Source organism: Trichomycterus rosablanca, chromosome 12 (genome assembly GCF_030014385.1).
Source record: "Trichomycterus rosablanca isolate fTriRos1 chromosome 12, fTriRos1.hap1, whole genome shotgun sequence".
NCBI lineage: Eukaryota > Metazoa > Chordata > Actinopteri > Siluriformes > Trichomycteridae > Trichomycterus > Trichomycterus rosablanca.
The window spans coordinates 38716765-38731019 of NC_085999.1; the positions used below are offsets into that span (position 1 = coordinate 38716765).

The following is a 14255-nucleotide window of genomic DNA, read 5'->3' on the forward strand; positions in this document are numbered from 1 at the left end:
ATGGTGTGGGGGTGTTTTTCAGGAGTCGGGCTCGGCCCCTTAGTTCCAGTGAAAGGAACTCTTAATGCTTCAGCGCACCAAGAGATTTTGGACAATTTCATGCTCCCAACTTTGTGGGAACAGTTTGGGGATGGCCCCTTCCTGTTCCAACATGACTGCGCACCAGTGCACAAAGCACAAGCTCCATAAAGACGTGGATGAGTGAGTTTGGTGTGGAAGAACTTGACTGGCCTGCACAAAGTCCTGACCTCAACCCGATAGAGCACCTTTGGGATGAATTAGAGCGGAGACTGTGAGCCAGGCCTTCTCGTCCAACATCAGCGTCTGACCTCACAAATGCGCTTCTGGAAGAATGTTAAAAAATCCCCATAAACACACTCCTAACCCTTGTGGAAAGCCTTCCCAGAAGAGTTGAAGCTGTTATAGCTGCATAGGGTGGCAACATCATATTAAACCCTATGGATTAAGAATGGGAGTCACTCAAGTTCATATGCGTGTGAAGGCAGACGAGCGAATACTTTTGGCAATATAGTGTATTTGCATAGTAATGTAACCATGAAATTTGTGAATGGTTGAACCCAAGTCCTAGAACTAGAACTCTAGTGCTGTACAGCATCCTGTAACCCTTTAGCAGCATCACGTTGATGCTCAGCCGCTTCAGGTGAAACCTGTGAGTAAAGATTCTTCACTTGTTGACATCTTCTGTTATTAAACACACAAGTCTGGTATGTTTGTGTTTAAAGAATTCAAACACAAGGGCACAAACCTGGGGGCACGTCCACCAGAGGCATGTCCACACTATTACTGTCATGGTACACTGGGACGTAAACACAGAGTCCAGCCCAGACCTGTTGTTTTTAGCGCCGTGTTTATCCGTCATACACTCGCTGAAATCAAATTGCTTTAATAATTACATTCTTTAGTTATGTCCAAAATTATTTGCACCAAATTTCTTCATTAGAACTTTACTACTGACATGAAACACCAATTTCCAAGAGATATTTCAACAGTAGGTGTTTTAATAATGGTGCTGGAGAGCACTGAACACTCTGTAAGGGTTGAAATGTGGGATGTAATGTGGATAATAGCATCATCAGTGTTGAATAGGACACTTATCAGGATATAGGTACATTTTCCATCACATTATTGAGGTCAGCAGTCAAAATCACACATTTATATGCAGCGAGAAGAAGTGTACTCAAACCATGCTTATAAGAGTATCACAAAGCACCTGGACCCTTTTAATTTAAAGGTCAAGCATTCAGGCCATTGTAATTCTCTTGGTGTATCCACTATCCACACATACCATGAAGCACTTAAAAAACCCTCAGTCACTTAGATCTGCTCCTATTGCCATATTAATCCAAAACAAAAGTCAATTTGGCTCATCATTTCTATACATGTACAGTTTTAGATAGATTAGATAGATAAGATGATAGATAAGATGATAGATAAGATGATAGATAGATAGATAGATAGATAGATAGATAGATAGATAGATAGATAGATAGATAGATAGATAGATAGATAGATAGATAGATAAGATTAGATAGATAGATAGATAGATAGATAGATAGATAGATAGATAGATAGATAGATAGATAGATAGATAGATAGATAGATAGATAGATAGATTGATAGATAAGATGATAGATAAGATGATAGATAGATAGATAGATAGATAGATAGATAGATAGATAGATAGATAGATAGATAGATAGATAGATAGATAGATAAGATTAGATAGATAGACAGACAGACAGACAGACAGACAGACAGCTAGCTAGATAGATAGATAGATAGATAGATAGACAGACAGACAGCTAGATAGATAGATAGATAGATAGATAGATAGATAGACAGACAGACAGACAGACAGCTAGATAGATAGATAGACAGACAGACAGACAGACAGCTAGATAGATAGATAGATAGACAGACAGACAGACAGCTAGATAGATAGATAGACAGACAGACAGACAGACAGCTAGATAGATAGATAGACAGACAGCTAGATAGATAGATAGATAGATAGATAGACAGACAGACAGACAGACAGACAGACAGCTAGATAGATAGATAGATAGATAGATAGATAGATAGATAGATAGATAGATAGATAGATAGATAGATAGATAGATAGATAGATAAGATAAGATAAGATAGATACGTACATACATACATACATACATACATACTTTATTGATCCCGAAGGAAATTAGTTGGTACTTAATTAAAACTGTCCAACTCCACTTTTATTTAGTCACACATGGCTAAACTTTATCAATTAAACTCTCTATGGTGTTTTGTCTATTCAGCACTGTTTTTAATCAGACCCAAAAACAAAACTAAAAAATACATTATAGAGAATTAACTCATCATGATATGGTATGTTGGACATAAAATGATCGAATATCGATGCAATTTGCTTAATATATTTGTTATATGAATTGAAATACTTTCCAAAAGCTTATTTAAGCTAACACTAAACAGATTCAAACACAGAGAACAGTGACGTGAAAGGAATCGACTCCATACTTTAGGTCGACAGTTCTTATTGGAATCTGAGGAATCGAATCTTATTAAGTTCGAATCCTTGCAATTCGAATCAGAACCATGATTTCAAATTATACCCAAATCAAAACTAAAAATACATTATAGAGAATAAACTCACCATAAAATGGTATGTTGGACATAAAATGGTCGAAAATTGATGCCCTAATATATTTGTTATATTAAGTAAATTTAAATACTTTCCAAATGCTTATTTTAGCTAACCCCTGCTAAACAGATTCAAACACAGAACAGTGACGTAAAAGGAATCGACTCCATACTTAAGGTCGACAGTTCTTATTGGAATCTAAGGAATCGAATCCTATTAGATTCGATAAAATCTTTCAAATGTATATTTAAAAATACAAAGTCAGAACGTAGATAGTCATTTTCATTTTATTTTATTCAAAGAGGCAAAGAAAACAGAACAATGAAACTTATTAAATAACAAGCTGAAAATTTGTAAAATTGATGTAAAGTGTATCTACTAAAAACTTATTGTAAAAGAACTTGAAGATAAAAAATGTAAATAAAAAAAAATGCAGATAAAAGCTGATATTACTGATGACACCCAGCCTGAGTAAATCGACAAAGTTCTGTAGATAAATCAGTAAAATAAAACATGTAGAATTATTCTGGAGGCCATCACTAGGGTGCAGTGTTGACCTGATAGATGAAATGCCTGTAGCCTGTCTGGTGTACCTGAGAACAGTGAACATCACCTTCAGAAATATACAGTAGTTTTATATTTATATATACATAGACTAACTATACTGTACAGGACTGAAACTGAGAGCTTAAGCTTAGATTTGTTGATTAAAGGAATAAACCAGCATTTCTGACCTAATCCACCTCTACCACACCCACAGTGTGTCTGATTACTAAACACTGTCACTTCAACGTGTGTGATGATTCCATATTGACATCCTTTACAGTGATTTGTACAAATCCTAAAAGGTGAATGTGTTCGAATGTGTTCGAATGTGTTTGTCACACGTCACCTGTGCTGTGTTCACACACGGTTGTGTTCGTTTGTTTGTTTGTTTATTAGGATTTTAACATCATGTTTTACACTTCGGTTACATTCATGACAGGAACGGTAGTTACTCATTACACAAGGTTCATCCGTTCACAAGTTTATATATATTTAGTGTCTCCAATTCACCTCACTTGCACGTCTTTGGACTGTGGGAGGAAACCGGAGCTCCCGGAGGAAACCCACACAGGCATGGGGAGAACATGCAAACTCCGCACAGAAAGGACCCGGACCGGCCCGCCTGGGGATCGAACCCAGGACCTTCTTGCTGTGAGGCGACAGTGCTACCCATCGAGCCACCGTGCCGCCCCACACATGGTTGTGAAAATATCTAAATTAAAACACTCTAGTCCGATTATTTTATCCTTTTCGACTAAAGCCCGCAGCACTTCCAAGGTTTCCAGGGTTCAACACCGGCTGCAATATTTTACCTATTCTACAGTATATCCACCTGAATTTCCTCTGGGTACTCCGGTTTCTTACCTCCCAAAACATGCAGTGGGTAAATTGGCTGCACTAAATTGCCCCTAGGTTCGAATATATCTAGATGTTGGAGAGGATGCTGCAGGGAGTCAGGAGTTTTACATGTTCGCCCCGTGTACGTGCGTTTCCTCTGGGTGCTCTGGGTCCTCCACTTTTCTTACCACCTCCTGTAGGTGTGTGTATGAATTCGCAACCTGTTCAGGATGTATTTCTGTCCAGAACTTCCACACATTTGTAAACATGATTGTAAACTGTGAAACTAGTAAATAAACGGCACAAAGATTTAGGCATTTTTAAAAACGCTGCTTTTAGGAATCCAGGACTTTTAGGACTAAACAACAACGCATCATTTCAAGAATGGGACTATCAATATGGAGGGACGAATCTGACGTCATAATTATCTTTCTATGAAACTATTTAAGAACCTATTCCATTCTGACACAATTTCTAGGCGTGATTTTACCTGAATCACAGCATTAAACGTTGAGATAGGACACAGAGGGATCTTCAAAAAGTTTCCTCACTGTTATAATGTGGTTATAAGCGGTGGGTGAGGGTGGAGGAGGAGTAATCGGTCGTGTCTGGGAGACGCTTATAGTCCGTATTTAGCTCCATCTGATTTCCACCTTTTTGGACGCTCAAAGAAGATTTTCATGTGATGATGATGTGAAAGCAGCGCTGCATCAGTGGCTACGAGCTCGACCCAAAACGTTTTTTTGCTGACGGCATTAAAAAGTCGGTACGACGCTGGAAAAATGTATCGGAAGGCGACGATGTAGAAAAGTGATGGAGTTTGTTTTAAATTCTTAATAAATAGAGTTAAAAGAAAGTGAGGAAACCTTTTGAAGAACCCTCGTATTAGCCTAAGAAACATTGTTTGTTTGTTTGTTTATTAGGATTTTAACGTCATGTTTTACAAGTTTCATGACAAGTTTAATGTCAAACACGGTCTGTATCTCCAATCCACCTCACTTGCACGTCTTTGGACTGTGGGAGGAAACCGGAGCGCCCGGAGGAAACCCACGCAGACACGGGGAGAACATGCAAACTCCACACAGAAAGGACCCGGACCGCCCCACCTGGGGATCGAACCCAGGACCTTCTTGCTGTGAGGTAACAGCGCTACCCACTAAGCCACCGTACCACTTAAAGACTGGAGTAAACTCTTAAAATGGGACTATAGCTTCAGAGGGACGAATCTGACGACATGATTATCTTTGCATGGAACTATTTAAGAGTGATTCTAGCGTCTAACGTCGAGGTAGGACACCACCAGCAGTGATATATTAGCCTAACAAACATTGTTTTAAGTTAAAAGCCATACATTTGTTTGCTAACATTCAGTTAGTCCTTCTATTTTGACGACTAAAACAAAGACGGTAGCTGTTAAAATCTTAGTAAATACACATTCTGAATATCGAAGGCACGGCTTGCGAGTGCTGTTCCCTAAACTTCTGCAACTACGTTGGAAGCATAGAATTAGTTTTATAGTTGATTTTATATTCCTGTTAGCAGCGGGTGTGGCTGAAACACCTGAACTCTGAGAAGTTGAGGGCTGCACACGTACATTTGGCCATCTAGTGTTAAATCCAAGCTTATATTTCTATTCTTACAGTATAATTGTAAATATTTCTCTCATATTTCTGTATGGTTTCGTGTATGTGGTAAAATTTGTGGTACAAATGCAGTGATTAGAGGTCAGACTAAGACGTGCTGGAAAATTCCTTTAAAATCTATCCGTCCAGTAAAATTAATAAAAAATTGAAGGATATGTACACTAACTGGCTATATACAATCATGATCATCTTAATCTTAATAAACATGATTAAAAAAACAGTAAAAGAGTTTAAAATCAGTCTCTCCGGACTAAAAAAAGCAGTCCGTCTGGGTTAAAATGGATCGTCCTCTGTGAATGCGGACAGGACTGGTGGAGAGTAGGGCATAGGTGAGGCAGCTAGGTTAGGTGGGGTAGGTGGGTAGGGGCAGATTAAGTCTTTACAGGCAGGAGGGGTGGGCAGGGCTAGATAAGAAGGAGGAGGAGGAAGAGGGATGGGAGGAAGAGAGGAGAAGGAGCATGAAGGTCTGGGCTTGTACGTTTTCAGCTCGTCTTCGCTGAGGTCGTCTGACGTGGCGGGCGCTCGGAGCGCGTCTTCGTCGTACTCTGCTCCCAGTCCGTAGTGGTGATCGTGGTTCTGCAGCTCTGAGGGAGTCACCTGTTCTCCACTGCGCATGAACTCCGCAAACCTGAGGGTTTGGACGGAAGATAAGGTCACAGATACACGTCGAGTAATTAAAGAGTCCATTAAAGCCATCACATGCTCACATAGCCATCTGGACCTCATTTTAAATATAAAAGGTGTGGACTGAACCCAAGTCGCTGGAGCTGTGAGCCACCACGCCACCCTTCATAAATATACAGCCATCAGCCATAACATTAAAACCACCTCCTTGTTTCTACACTCACTGTCCATTTTATCAGCTCCACTTACCATAAAGAAGCACTTTGTAGTTCTACAATTACTGACTGTAGTCCATCTGTTTCATGCTGTTCTTCAATGGTCAGGACCCCCACAGGACCACCACAGAGCAGGTATTATTTAGGTGGTGGATCATTCTCAGCACTGCAGTGACACTGACATGGTGGTGGTGTGTTAGTGTGGATCAGACACAGCAGCGCTGCTGGAGGTTTTAAACACCGTGTCCACTCGCTGTCCACTCTATTAGACACGCCTACCTAGTCGGTCCACCTTGTAGATGTAAAGTCAGAGACGATCGCTCATCTATCGCTGCTGTTTGAGTCGCTCATCTTCTAGACCTTCATCGGTGGTCACAGGACGCTGCCCACGGGGCGCTGTCGGCTGGATATTTTTGGTTAGTGGACGATTCTCAGTCCAGCAGTGACAGTGAGGTGTGTAAAAACTCCAGCAGTGCTGAGGATGATCCACCACCTAAATAATACCTGCTCTGTGGGGGTCCTAACCATTAAAGAACAGGGTGAAAGGGGGGTAACAAAGCATGTAGAGAAACAGATGGACAACAGTCAGTAATTGTAGAACTACAAAGTGCTTCTATATGGTAAGTGGAGCTGATAAAATGGATCTTATGCCTTACAGGTGTATTTGCAAAAAGCCTTTCTGAGGTTCTTTTCATTTTAATGTAAAGCACTTTGAATTGCCACTGTGTATTAAAGGTGCTATACAAATAAACTTGCCTCGCCGTCCGGATTATATTTTAACAGATTTTGGTTTGGTACCTTTGTGGGTGGCGGAGTCGTAACACCGTGTCCCAGGCAGGGAATCCAGGTCTGTTGCAGTAATTCCTCAGTTCCTCCAGGGCGGCAGTAGTGCATCTCTCTCCCTGTTCTCGATACTCCGCCTCGCTCAGCAGTCTGATTTTAGAGCGTCGCCTCCTGAACAGTCCCAGAAAGGCTGACAGCAGAGAGTACGTTTGTCTGAAAAGGGGGAAAAACGTTAAATTCCTTTTACATTATTAAATAGAATTAAATAGAATAGAATAGAATGCCTTTATGTCATATATACACATACAGATATACAGTACAAGGAAGCTTGTTTGGAAGAAAGACACTACAGTTAGAAGGTGTGTCTGGATACTTGTGACCACGTTATGTAGCACACGCTTTTGTTTTGCTTGTGATAACATCTTAAACTCTCAGCACCTCAAAATCCCCAGAAGGATGGTTAACACCAGCGGCAGGATCTTCCACACCAGCAGCGCGGCCAGCAGTTTCCAGGACACGGGGGCGTAGGTGACGCCGTGGCACGCCAGCGCCGTGCCCGCGGCCTGCAGCGTCCAGGTCAGCGAGTTCAGCGCGCGCTTGTTTCTGATGGAGCCGACTCTGTAGCAGAGGGCGAAACTCACCAAACCTGAGAGCAGCAGATACCCTGTGGGGAGAAACCGGAGCGGATAGATCGTTTAGGTTAAACCAATAATGTAGGTGTGTAACTACTGTGTGTGTGTGTGTGTGTGTGTGTCGGCCGTAAAAGATTTACGAGTTCGCATGTCAGCAGCTCTTTAAATCAACATATTATGCTGTCGTGAACATGAAAGGAAAAGTGATTAAGCTACCGGCGTTATGCAAACGATCCACCTTTCACATAAACAGTATTGGAACAGGGCCAAAGTGTGTGTGGTTTAATCACGTTCAATACAGAAACACTACAGTCCACATTCACAGCACTTATAAGACGCTTTTATCCCATTGTAAGTGCTAGAATGCAGACAATTGAGGGTTAAGGGCCTTGCTCAGGGGCCCAATGCTGGCAGTCACTAGTCCAGTCACCTTAACCACCAACCACCGTATTCCAGCTTGTTTTGGAAGCTGGAAGCTTGTCATCGTACGGCGCACCTGGATCAGAGAGGGTTAAGGGCCTTGCTCAAGGGTCTGCATGGCAGAGCTGGGATTCGAACTCTCAACCTTTCAGTTGATAGCCCAAAGCTCCACCCACTAGACTACCACTGTCCACCCAAAGGCCAGTTTGGTAAGGGCACGTTCACGTCTCATGTCTTTATTTATGCCTTAATTCTGAGTGGCAAACCGTAGCCTAGTGGTTAAGGTACTGGACTAGTAACCAGAAGGTGGCTGGTTCAAGCCCCACCACTGCCAGGTTGCTGCTGTTGGGCCCTTGAGCAAGGCCCTTAACCCTCAATTGCTCAGACTGTATACTGTAATAGTACTGTAAGTCGCTTTGGATAGAGGCGTCTGCTAAAATGCTGAAAATGTAAAATGAGTGATGGTCTGACGCCTCCTCAGCGCCGAAGATCAATCCGAGCATTCAGTGCGGCACGAAATACTACAAACATGGTGGACGAATCAATGCGGAGCAACCAACAGAGTTCTTTTCAAATGTAAATAAATTCTCATTGATTTTTTTTATGCATTTTCTCACGATCTTTTATCGCGTCCAATTTTTACCCGATTGCGTTATGCTTCCTCTCTACTGGTGCTGACCCCCGCCCCGACTGAGAAGAGCGAACTGACACACGCCCCCCTCCGACACGCGCGCAGTACCCGACTGCATCTTTTCACCTGCACGGGGCGAGTTCATATGCGGATCAGCCACACCCAGATCAGCATTACTCCTCGACTCCGTGCAGACGCCATCAATCGGCCAGCAGGGGTCGTAATTGCGTCAGTTATGAGCTCCCTATCCGGCTCCCTCCCTGGATGAACAGCAGCCGATCGTTGTCCATGTAGCCGCCCAGCCCGGCCGCGTGGCAGAGCCGAGATTCGAATATACGATGTATTCGAGATCCCGGCTCTGGTGTGCTAGAGTATTTTAACGTAAATCAATTCTCATTGATTGAAGTCATATAAAGGTGCAGAAGTGGCATTTATTTGTAAATTCGGTACACGGAGGGAGACGTTAGCTGGCGTGCTAGCTTTCCATCAAGCTCAGACAACAAGCTACTCATCAGTAGATTCTTCACCTATTATATAAAAGTGACCACAACAAAACAAAAGCATTTTTACTGGGGGTTTCAGACTTCAGGCTACCAGTGTGAGTTTCACTTACCTAGAACTTCCCTCCAGTAGAGATTCATCACTTTATCCCATTCGTTTATCAGCTTCTGAAAGCCCAGGTAGGAGAGACCAGAACCAGCACCGAACAACAACACGAAGAGCCCCTGCTGTAACGAGTAACAAGATAAGGGTTTATTACAGTAGCTTTATCACTGTGGTCGATTAGTCTATTATGCTAGATCAGGGTTCGAATCCGGACGTCTGAACTGGCCGAAGCCCTGCGATGGACTATCGCCCTGTCCAGAGCATTCCTGCCTGTTTCCCAGTGGAACCAGAGCTGCCGCAACCCTGTCCTGACCAGGATAAAGCAGTTGATTTATATATTTTTATATGGATTAACGTCATGTTAAACAGGATTCATCAGTTCAAGTGTTTAATATCGAATACACTTATGGTCAACTTTGTATCCTGATTAATCTGACTGCATGTCTTTGTACTGTGGGGGGAAACCGGAGCTCCCGGAGGAAACCCACACAGAAACGTGGAGAACATGCAAACTCCACCTGGGAATCGTACCCAGGACATGAAACGAAATGTACGATCTACCTGTACATTCGTCCATATTTTACATACACAGTGTGTCTTATTTCTGACTAACTGCACTTTAAAAAGCCCTTAATTATTTTACGTAAACAAAGGAGCTGCTCACCTGTGTGTTGCTCACCTCTGGTACAAAGCTTTTTAGGACCAGAAGCAGGAGCACTAAAATCGAGACCGTTCCCAGTAAGATCCCTGAGGTGTAGAAGAACAACGAGCTCCTGGAGGAGAAAGAATAAAGCAAACGGACCGATTCTGACATTAGTGTCGCATTTATGTGCTTTTGTTTACATACAGTGTGATTACAAATGACAGAAATAACCACAACAAAGGGGGCAATTCACCTACTAGCATGCTTCTTACCTGCATATGGCTCCAGCAAAGAAAAACAGCACGAGTCCGCCGACAAACTGTGCAAAACGCACCTTGTCGAACCCTGAAATTAACAATGAATAATAAGAAATTGAAATTCCACTGGGGTGTCAATCACAACTTAATAAACAGTTACAGCTCAGCGAATGCAGCAAACTGACAGGACTTTAGACAGGGAGCAAAGGTCTCTATTGTATTGAGTCTGATTGCAGGTTCATCCCTGCGCCCTCTGTTACTATCTACGCATCTGTAATTCAATGTTTGATTAAAAAACACACACACAATTTCTCATTACATTTTTACTTATTTATTCATTTTTTAACACATTTAGACACTTGTGAAGCCACTGGTAACCATAACACCGTCCGGTATTCATGCTGGTGCTTTGACCAGAGAGCAGGACTAATATTCCATCAGCCAACTGTGTGTGTAGAGCATCCAACCAGGCCAAAGTAGCTACAGAGCCTAGAACCTGGGTTTCAGCGCCGGTGGGGCTGTATTACAGAGCCGAACACGCTCCTATTAACTTTATTTCATTTGTATTTTCGCCTCTACTGCTGCAGACCTCCGCTCCTGACCTGAGAATTAGCCACCGCTTTGGGTTCATACGAGGATCCGTATCGCGCATGGAGAGTCACACGGCGATCCCTATTATCCTTTGTCTCTGTGCAGTACCCTCGATCAGCCAGCAGAGGTCGTAACTGTAGCAGTTCACTGATAGGGCAGTTGTAGCCTAGTGGTTAAAGTACTGGACTAGTAATCAACCAATCAAGCCCCACCACTTCCATGCTGACACTGTTGGGCCCATGAGCAAGGCCCTCAACCCTCAATTGCTTAGACAACATACTGTCAGAGTACTGTAAGTCGCTTTGGATTAAAACGTCTGCTAAATACCAAAAACACTTCACAGATTTTAAAGAAAAGAACAAATCCAGACTCAGTTACCCGAGTCGTTGTTTTAGCTGCTTTAGGCTTCGACATCTTGGACATTTTTACTAAGCGATTGCTAACTGAATTGCTGTAGGATTGAGGCTTGGACGCCTCATAGTGCAGATTAACCAGCAAACGTTAAATCACTAAACACAAACGTTAAAAGTTTAAACTTTACAGCAAATTGTATGCGGGCAACGTTAGGTAGGGCCTTAGGTATGAGGAATCCTTATGGTCTTTCCTCTCTCGGACGAGCCAATCGTTGTCTGTGCAGGCGCCTGGCTGGCTGTTAGCAGAGCTGAGATTCGAACTCTCGAGCTTGAGATGTCAGCACTGCTTTACCACCCTGTTTACTTAAAAGTAGAAGTAGATGTAAGTAGTATTTAAAATATTCAACATTCCTAAAAAGTCTGTTCGCTTGGTTAATACAAAGATGCTTGAATATCAGGTAGAGCTTACTCTGTTTGGACACACGGAGGGTGTACTCTGCGCTGTTCTTCGTAGATTTGGTCATGAAATAAACCTCTTCTCCAGCCAGTGGAATGTTCTCACTCCTCTCCTTCTGCAGACTGTAGGGCCAGTACTGTTCAATCATGCACGTCGCCATCGTTAGAGGATTTTCAGTATCGCGGCAGCTTTTGGACTCCATGGGGTACACAACATGGACTTCATCTTTACTTGATACCTGGACCTGTGGGTTGAGGGAATGCAGCTCAAATGAATTCATTTCCATCAGTGAAAAGTGTGAGAAAAGAGTCGTGAATGACCTGAAACCATAACTTATACAGGGAGTGAAATAAAATCATGCTGAACCACTATTCTTCCCCTGATATATAAGAATATTACATAAAAAATGTTTGTGTGTTCAGTATCACACAGAATAGAATAGAGCGGCTTTATTTGTCACGGCTGGGGTCAGAGCGCAGGATCAGGCATTGTACGCAACCTTTTAATAAACAGCCCAAAGCTCTACCTACTAGGCCACCACTGTCCTGAGGTATAGAATTACTGTATGGAATTAATAGCCTAATATACGAACAGGTGAGTAAAATCAATCATAAAAATTATTCACATGCTTCCAAAATAAAAGCACCCCTACAGTGGCCTGACCAGAACCCTAAGCTCAACCTTCCTAAACACATCTGGGATGAATTGGAACGTCGATTGTGAGTCATGCCTTGTCGTTCAACATCAGTGCCTGACTTTACAAATGCTGTTTTGTGTCACATTATATAAACAGTCACACAGTCAAAAATAAATGAGCCTGTCACACACAGATTTTTTTTTTTTTTAAAGCATTTTGTCTAATATCAAAAGTATTTCATGACCTGAAAAACATAAGTGTGACAAATATGCAGAAATGGAAGAAACTGGAAAGGGGCAAATACTTAACATAATAAAATGATAATAAACAAGAGTGTATTCTATTAAATACCTGGAAGGTGGACCAGTAATCTTTATATTTGATTACTGGGCTGGTGTAACAAAAGCAGCGACCTCCATAGAACGTGTTTTCAAAGTCTCCCTGCACGTAGGTACAATCTGTAGCAAAGAGAATGAATGAATGAAAATAAGGTTAATATAGTAAAAATGGTTAACAAGAAAGTTAAAACAACTCAAAGCTGGTTTCTATTACATAAAGGTTTTTTTGCTTGACTAAAGCCAAAGAATTTTGAATTTTATGGGCAATTAAATGTCACATTTTCTCATTGTATTAAAACATAAGTACAAAGTCATATTATTTGTACATATTTATAGTGAATGTATTGCATTGTATTAAATTTAAATATAGGTGGATATAATAAAGTAAATATATTACATTTAAATAGAGGCAGATATAATAGGTACATGTATTAAATTTAAATATAGGTGGATATAATAAAGTAAATATATTACATTTAAATAGAGGCAGATATAATAGGTACATGTATTAAATTTAAATATAGGTGGATATAATAAAGTAAATATATTACATTTAAATATAGGTGGATAGTATGAAGTGGATATATTAAATATAAAAATATGTAGATAGTATAAAGTGGATTTAAGTGGATATAATAAAATAAATATTTAGGATATATAACGTTAGTTCTAACGGGCTGTGTTCCAATTCTTTCTTAATATTTTGGCACAGAAAGCTGTTTAGGACGCAGCCCTACATTATCATTTATATAACTCACCTACCCAACTTAATTTCAAGCCTTATTTTAATACTGTTTTATTACTTATTTAATTCTACACTATAAACGCCTTATATATTCTCTTTACCAGCTTATTTTTATTTACAATTATCAGGAATTAGCTTAGCCAAAATAACTACAACATGCAAATGTGTTAAACTTACCTGCGTATGAATATCCTCTGTTTCCCTCAGCGTGCCAAATACAAATAAAAACCAAACCTAAAACAGAAGCAGCTCTTATTATTATATCCATGATATCTATAACTAATCAAAATGATAACAGAAATAAACAAACAAGCAAAACAAGCTGTTAGCCGCTAAGCTAATGATGCTAGTCCTGGTTTACTTTCAAATTCGTTCCAACCAGGCATTATGAATCGAGTCGGAGTGCCTCGATGCGTACAGTATTTTAACTTTTCAGCACACTCTAGATGATTTATTGCTAATTGATCAAGTTGTGTATTTGTTCAAATTTAAAATAAAACATAACCGTGCAAAAACAATCAGTTTAAAATGTCTTTAATTGAATCCGATTATCGTGTAAACAGACTTAAGTTCTATTAGTTCAGCCTTAAAATGAGGTTAAATGAAAGTGGCGCTGTGTTGAAAATCACACAATA

General features: G+C 40.9%; 1 protein-coding gene across 3 annotated transcripts; it reads right to left on the minus strand.

Annotated features, from left to right (window-relative positions):
• Nucleotides 1-2968: 2968 nt before the first annotated feature.
• nemp2 (nuclear envelope integral membrane protein 2) lies at nt 2969-13907 on the minus strand. Of its 3 annotated transcripts, none has more exons than XM_063006533.1 (10): nt 13798-13907; nt 12889-12995; nt 11913-12144; nt 10515-10587; nt 10264-10372; nt 9607-9718; nt 7749-7974; nt 7326-7523; nt 6167-6316; nt 2969-3255 (listed from the first exon to the last, which is right to left on the minus strand). In XM_063006533.1, exons 1-10 carry the CDS (start codon nt 13886-13888, stop codon nt 2994-2996), a joined length of 1560 nt encoding a protein of 519 aa, XP_062862603.1. In that variant the 5' UTR covers nt 13889-13907; the 3' UTR covers nt 2969-2993. The 3 variants fall into 3 exon arrangements, with proteins under 3 accessions (XP_062862603.1, XP_062862602.1, XP_062862604.1); XM_063006532.1 differs by having other exon boundaries at nt 9607-9721; XM_063006534.1 differs by having other exon boundaries at nt 3163-6316; nt 9607-9721.
• Nucleotides 13908-14255: the final 348 nt, after the last annotated feature.

Excerpts from the sequence above, each read along its gene's own strand:
- nemp2 (XM_063006532.1), bottom strand. The coding sequence starts at position 13,888 with ATGGATATAATAATAAGAGCTGCTTCTGTTTTAGGTTTGGTTTTTATT. Across the intron at positions 7,524-7,748 it reads ATCCTTCTGGGGATTTTGAG|ACAAACGTACTCTCTGCTGT; the intron begins GTGCTGAGAGTT and ends CCCCCTTTTCAG. Across the intron at positions 3,256-6,166 it reads AGCGAAGACGAGCTGAAAAC|GTACACCAGACAGGCTACAG; the intron begins GTACAAGCCCAG and ends CACTGTTCTCAG.